The sequence below is a fragment of the Nicotiana tomentosiformis genome, chromosome 4 (genome assembly GCF_000390325.3).
Source record: "Nicotiana tomentosiformis chromosome 4, ASM39032v3, whole genome shotgun sequence".
NCBI lineage: Eukaryota > Viridiplantae > Streptophyta > Magnoliopsida > Solanales > Solanaceae > Nicotiana > Nicotiana tomentosiformis.
Genome location: NC_090815.1, coordinates 136,028,025 through 136,034,962, shown reverse-complemented (window position 1 = coordinate 136,034,962; position 6,938 = coordinate 136,028,025). Strand labels below are relative to the sequence as shown.

At 36.5% G+C, this 6,938-nt stretch overlaps 1 protein-coding gene across 1 annotated transcript; it reads right to left on the bottom strand.

The window, feature by feature from the left end:
* Positions 1-1,654: 1,654 nt before the first annotated feature.
* Positions 1,655-6,220, bottom strand: LOC104097798 (uncharacterized). Its single transcript, XM_009604417.4, has 2 exons — positions 5,288-6,220; positions 1,655-2,922 (listed from the first exon to the last, which is right to left on the bottom strand). Exons 1-2 carry the CDS (start codon positions 5,894-5,896, stop codon positions 2,146-2,148), a joined length of 1,386 nt encoding a protein of 461 aa, XP_009602712.1. The 5' UTR covers positions 5,897-6,220; the 3' UTR covers positions 1,655-2,145.
* Between the last annotated feature and the right edge of the window lie 718 nt (positions 6,221-6,938).

Genomic DNA, 6,938 nt, shown 5'->3' with positions numbered 1-6,938 from the left:
TGTCTTTGCTTAGTAGTTTCTTTTACGTTGTTGTAGAATAGTTGATGGATCTATACTCTGGTCATCTTTCATGTTTTCTTAATTCATCACCCTTTAAATAGTAAAAATATCTAGAGAGTTTTGCTAAGTCCTATAAAAGTACGTATGTTGTTGCATTCTACTTCTACTAGTGACTTTTAAGTGACATTTAAAAAAATATCGAAAATTATTCGAACCATACCGATACCGAAGAGAAACCGACATGATTGGTACGGTTTCTAAAAGTCTAATTTTGGTTATATATAATAGAATAACCGAAAAATTGGTATGATACAAATTTTATAAAATAACCGGCTAAATCGAACCATTGATAGCCCTACCCAAATTCATGTAGTTGGCGTTGACTATAGTTTATAGCACACAAAAATTTGGGAATCGTCTTGAATTCCTTTTTTATGGCCCTAATACGCCAAAAAAAAGGAAAATTATTGTTCATTAGGTCGTTTTTTATGGGCCTACAAAATTTTAGGAGATTCAAGGCCGGTCGCCCGAATTCATGGAGATGGTGTAGACTATAGCACACGAAAATCTGGGAATCATCTTGAATTCTTGTTTTATGGCCCTAAAATTTCAAAAAAACGAGGAACAGTCATGGCGAAACGATAACTATTTTTCATTAGGTCATTTTTATGGGCCCGCAAAAATGCCAAAAACAACCTAAAAGTCATGGTGAAGCAATGATTATTGGTCACTAGGTCGTTTCCTATGGACCTACGAAAATGCAGGCCACTTAGAGTCGGGCAATTTTTGCCTTAAAAATAAGCATGTACTAATACACATGAAAAAGTAGATATAATCACAAATTCGTGTTGTATGACCACAAAACACCAAAAAATAAACACGAAAGTTGTGGCGAAGCAATCAATATTGATCTCTAGGTCGTTTCCTATGGACCTACAAAATCCAGTTCAATCAGAATCCCTCAAAAATTCTACAAAATCAACATGGACTAATATACCCGAAAATATAAATATAATCATAAATTCATATTGCAGGATCCCAAAACACCAAAAGATGAACCCGAAAATCATAGCAAAGTGATGAGTATTGGTCACTAGACCGTTTTTTGTGGATCTACGAAATTTCACGCCGATTGGAGTCTGTCAAAGAAATTCTACAAAATCGACATGGACTAATACACACGAAAAAGTGGATATAATCACATGTTGCATGATCCAAAATAATAAACTCGAAAACCATGATGAAGTTATTTTCCTATAGACCTACGAAATTTCAGGTCAATCGAATTCTATCAAAGAAATTCTACAAAATCGACATATACTAATACATACAAAAATGAATATAATCATAAACTCATTGATTCGATATAAATTACTACTTTTTAAAGGAATTGCAACGTATGTTAGGTCACTAGTCTTCTCTTTTCCAATTATGGCCACGAAGATTTTGACGCAAAACAATCCTTACAGGGCATAAAACAAATTATGAATTTAGCAGCTCAGTGCATTGAACCGATTGACATGGCAAACAACGTTGACGTTCAATTTTTGAATTAGACGCCTCATTGTTTTCAAACTACATGTTTCATCTTCTAATTGGTTTCAATAATAGGTTAAGAATTCAAAGTTGTCTCCACACCGAGGCAATCAAAAGATCTCATAACATGTATTATGCTATTTGCCTTTTCTAGCTCATCTAACTGGTAGTAAAGATCATTTACATAAACATTGTACCATCACACAACTTAGAATGACAACAACTAAGATGCCAAAACTGGAACTTGTTACCTTTTCTCTGCAATCCTTTCTCTATAAAGCTAAGCACTAGTAATATCCGTTAAGATATCCCAAAAAACACGCGACGTCTACAAAAACAGCTAGGTATTTCTATAACACTTTTTTGTTTTATGAGTTTTCCCGAGCCGAGGGTCTATTAGAAACAGACTATCTCCACAAGGTAGGGGTAAGGTCTGCGTACCCCAGACCCCACTATGTGGGATTATACTGGGTACTTTTTTTTTTTTTTTTTTTTTGGTTTTCCCGAAGAAAGAAAAAGGAATAAAGAATTGAAATATAGAAAAAACTGCGTGGAAGGCTAGAAAACTATACATAGTTTACCTATACTATATTGGATGTTGCTTTGAAGTTAAGCAGATGCTGATAAGCCCAATTGACAAATTTGAGACACTGGAGGAGCCTCCCAATAAGCTGTCTTCTTCTTCATTTCTGCAAAATCCCTCACACATTGCTCCATTCTTAAATCTTCAACTCGCCTTCTCGCTGCAGCCAGTTTATTACCTGCCACTCCATCGAATAATTTCTGCCACCCACTCTCCCACTCGGCATGAGCATCACAGAGCTGAAGGGTGTTATTGGCCCAATCGGTCCAGCTCCATCCTTTGTACAGTCTGTTCATCATGAGCCCAACACAGTGGTCAGTGCACGAAGGTGTACAAGGCCGGCACTTGGCACCGCTTAATGGGCCTGGACTAGAAAGTGCTGCTACTGGAACACCAAAACGTGGTGGTGGAAAATCATAGCTACGATCCGATACAACGCAAAAGGGGAGACGCTTAGTGATGTAGGGAACTTTGTGGATAGTCAGTTGGGCCTTGAATGCACCCTCAGAGTTGAGGAGATGGTATCCAGCTGAATCCAGCTCAGGAATCAAAGAGAGCCGCGAAAGAGCAACTACAGACGTGTTGTAGTCACCAAGCCCAAAGCGATCATTTAAGCCACCGTAGGATGAACCAGGAGGGACTAAGTAGGCACCCGGTATGAAGTTGTTGGGTGATAGTGGGGCGTTCCAGTAGCCATCAACTCGGGTACGAATTATCCAGTCATAAGTGAAGTTGTTCTTGTGTTGGTAGGCTTGAATCATCGTCAAGCAGCCCTCAACCAGGTTGAAATATTGCAGCAGACCCTGCCATACAGAACAGTAAAAATATTTGTTGCAATTTTGGGAATTAGAAAAAGCCAGTGTAGCTTATTAACATCAAGCCTAGGGGATATGGCTATAAATGCTTTTTATTTTTTCAACTAAGCATTAGTAGTGGACGCCTTATGTATGTAGAAACTAAACTTGAATTTGCCTCTGCAACTATGAGCTAAGTGCTAATGAACTCTAAGATTCGCCTCTACAACAATGAGCTAAAAGCTAATTAACTCTAAGAAGCAAGGATCTATCATAGTATCTCTCAATGTACAACTAAGCAATGAACCAGTGATCTATCATATAAAATGGTAAGAAAGATGCACAATACTACAATAGCAATTTAAGTCCAACCAGCGCAGGCAGTAGCATTGCCCCGCATTAGGTAAAGATTGAGCTAGAGCAGTACTAATTGCGCTCGAATTAGGTAAAGCTATACTACCATAAATTTAACATGCTCACATGTTAGACTAATAAACACCATATTTACTACAAAACCTACTTTTCAAGTGCACTTAACACTAATATTCAACCATCATTAATCCGACAGCGGACTATTCGATTGCAAAATCTAATGAAATGGTGAACCATTCAATGGTGTTCCTAGTGAATACTTCCATTTTTCAATTAACAGTTCCCCTTCTCAAGTAACTAACACAGGGATTACGATGTCCTCAAATCCTCAACATTTTCTTATTTCTTCCCAACAAACCTTGGATGGTTTCAGGTAGGGGTGGCAAATGGGCGGTTTGGGCTGAATTTGGGCGGGTCAAGATGGGTTAGGTCAATAAATGGGTCATTGCCCAACCCAGCCCAAAGTGTACTTGAGCTAAAATGGACTGGGTCAAGATGGGCTAAACAATGATCATAGCCCAATCCTTCCAACTTGACCCATGTTTTAGAACCATGCTCATCTTGCATAAGCAAAGTCTTTTATCTTTTATACACCTATGTATAAAATATAAATAAATACTATTAGTATTTTGAGAATTAAAATATATTTTCTTAAATAACAAATTAGTATTTAAAATGTGTACGTTGAAAAATATTTTGCGGGTGGGGTGGGTAGTGCAGAAAAACTAAAAAATAGAAAATTGAAAATACAATTGTGGGGGTGGGGGGTGGTGCAGAAAAACGAAAAAACAGAAAACCGAAAATTGAAAATACGGAAAAAAAAAAGTAAAAAAGAAAACTTTTTTGCAGGGAGTGGGTGGGGTGAGTGGTGCAGAAAAACGAAAAAACAGAAAACAGAAAATTGAAAATACGAAAAATAAAATAATTTTTTTTTTTTGCGGGGGTGAGGGTGGGTGGTGCAGAAAAATGAAAAAAAAGAAAACAGAAAATTAAAAATACAAAAAAAAAAGTAAATTTTGCGGGGTAGAGATGGTAACTAAGTAAATATTTAGATAAGTTGGGTTGAAATCCCTTTGTTTTGGGGTGTGTTTCATGGGTTGTAATTGGGCTATAAAAAATAATAGGTTAACTTGGACTCAGCCCAAACAGACCATGAGCTAAAATGTTATAGCCCAACCCATTAATTTTTGGGCGGGGTTTGGGCTCAAATTTACACCCCTAGTTTCAGGCTAGAGCACACAGAATTGGTGAAGCTCAGAAGGTAAACCTATAACAACTTGTACCTGATATCCGAACCAATTTTTGCCTAAATTTTACCTACCTTCAATATTGTACGTCGTCCCTAACATCTCTTCACTTTACAGTATTGAGGTCCGGTCATGGCAGAACTGCAAACTGCTCCTCATCAACGTTTGTTCTATTAGGTGCCAGATTCATCACTTCATGTATACTTATCCGCGACAACTCAATTCCAAACAAGTTAGTCTCAGCTATATAAATTGATGCACTCGCTTTACTTTCTCCAAGTATTATGAAGATTCATCAAAATTAGACTTTTTTCGACCACCGGATACTTACTATCTCCCACCACCACAGCTGCACAAGTACTGGTAAATCTGCATGCCAAGAATTAGGCGGACGAGTACTGACTATGCACTTTCGGCAATCTCCCTCCTCAATCCGAACATAGAACTGTGGAGTTAGATTTCACCAAAGTATACGAAACCAAATACAGAACAAGCGTCGACTACTAACTAACAAGAGCCGCCAGCTACAACTACTATTTAACAACCTTCCAAAATTGGCTTTGGAGTTGCAACAAATACATCATTAATATCTAATACTCCATTTGTTATGATCCTTAAAAACAAAACACTTATGCCAAAAAACATTCTCCAATTGGAATCTTCTTAAACTAAAGCTGGATTACTAATTAAGCTAAACAAACAAACAAAATTCCTTACATAAAAAACAAACGAAAAACAGAGAGTTTTTTTTTTACCTGTATACCATTAGGTGAGTTGCGAGGGCTGAGAACTCGGACCTGATACTCGGTCATGTTAATGGGTTTGGGCCGGAAAAGTTTGACGGCGGAGATTCGCGGAGCAGCTTTTAACAAGGAGAGCTTATAAGCTTTAGAATCGAACGGGCTATGAAGATAAAGATCAGAATTCGGATACTCTTTCAGAATCTTCTGGATAATAGAAGGCCCAGTTAGTTCAAACCTACGTGCCCCACCTACTAAACACACAGCAATTCTAGACCGATCCAACTCCTCCTTTATCACCGGTTTATTCAACAAAACCGGCGAAAACAACGGTTCATCATTTTTAGACCGAGTCTCCGATTGATTCGCAAAAACCGACGGGAGTAAGCTAGACCGGTTCAGCAAGGAGTTAGGAGGAGGAGGGACATTATTGTTGAAAACGGATTTGAAAGGGGCAAAAGTGGAAAAGGGATTGTTGAAGGTGAAAGTGGAAGTGGTTATGGTGGGAATGGAGGAGAGAGAAATGTAAAAGAGGAGAGAGAGAGGAGGGAGAATTAAGAGTAAAAGCTTCCAATCGAGATCTGAAGAAACCCATTTTGAACATTTTTTCAGCAGCAGCTTCATTTCTGGTTCTGGGTTCTCTCTCTTTGTTCGAGATCTTGGATTTCGTTTCTTCTTCTTCTCCCATAAATGAAGGGGAAAAAACCTTTGTTCTACAAAAGCTACTGCTAGTATTCAAACAGACTTGAGCTTTTAAGCCATGCACACTAAATGAAGAAAAGGGTAGTGATAATATTGGATTTTTCAACTACTACTTTAGTACTAAAAAGGGCTGAAATCTGTAAATATGAATGAACGTTATATGACTCTGCTTTTTCTGGGTAAAGGTTCAGAATATAATTGTCAAAGTGTGATGATGAATCTCGATTTGAAAAGAGAAATAGAAAGAAATAAAAGAATATGAATAGGAGTATAAAATTTCACTCGTGTATAATCTGTTTATGTTTTTATTACATTACGAAAATATAAAAATGAGTCGATTGCATGCTATTTCATTTTAACACTTGATTAAAGTATGAGTATATATTAAGGGACAGCTCGGTGCAGAAAGTATTATGTATTTATGTACGATTCAGAGAATGGCCGTATCCCAAGTGGCATGATATAGATAATTTATGCTAATACAAATATAGTGATTGATTTCACGATTTGAACATGTGACATATAGTTAATAATAATTTAATTATATGTGTGTGTGAAAGATACATAATTATATAATTTATTTTTTTATAAATATATATATACGAATAAATAAGTAGATAAATTTGAAAAAAAAATAGATGCATCACTTTGTCCCAAAAGATAATGTAGTAGCTTACATTTCAAATTTATATTGCCATGACTCATGAGTTAAACGTTGCAACTACTCATTTGGTTTTCAATAATTGTCATTCTTTCAAAATTTGTGTTCTCCTTTTGTTTCTCCATAATTGACATTCATTACACTTGTCATTTTCTTTTCTTTTTTCTTTTTTCTATTTGTAAAAGCTTTGCTTGTTATGTTAACTATTGTTACAAACGATAAATCTGTATTTTCATATTACCAACATCAATGCCTTAAATTGGAACAATCAAATGAAGATGAAACAAGTGATCTTTTTCTAAT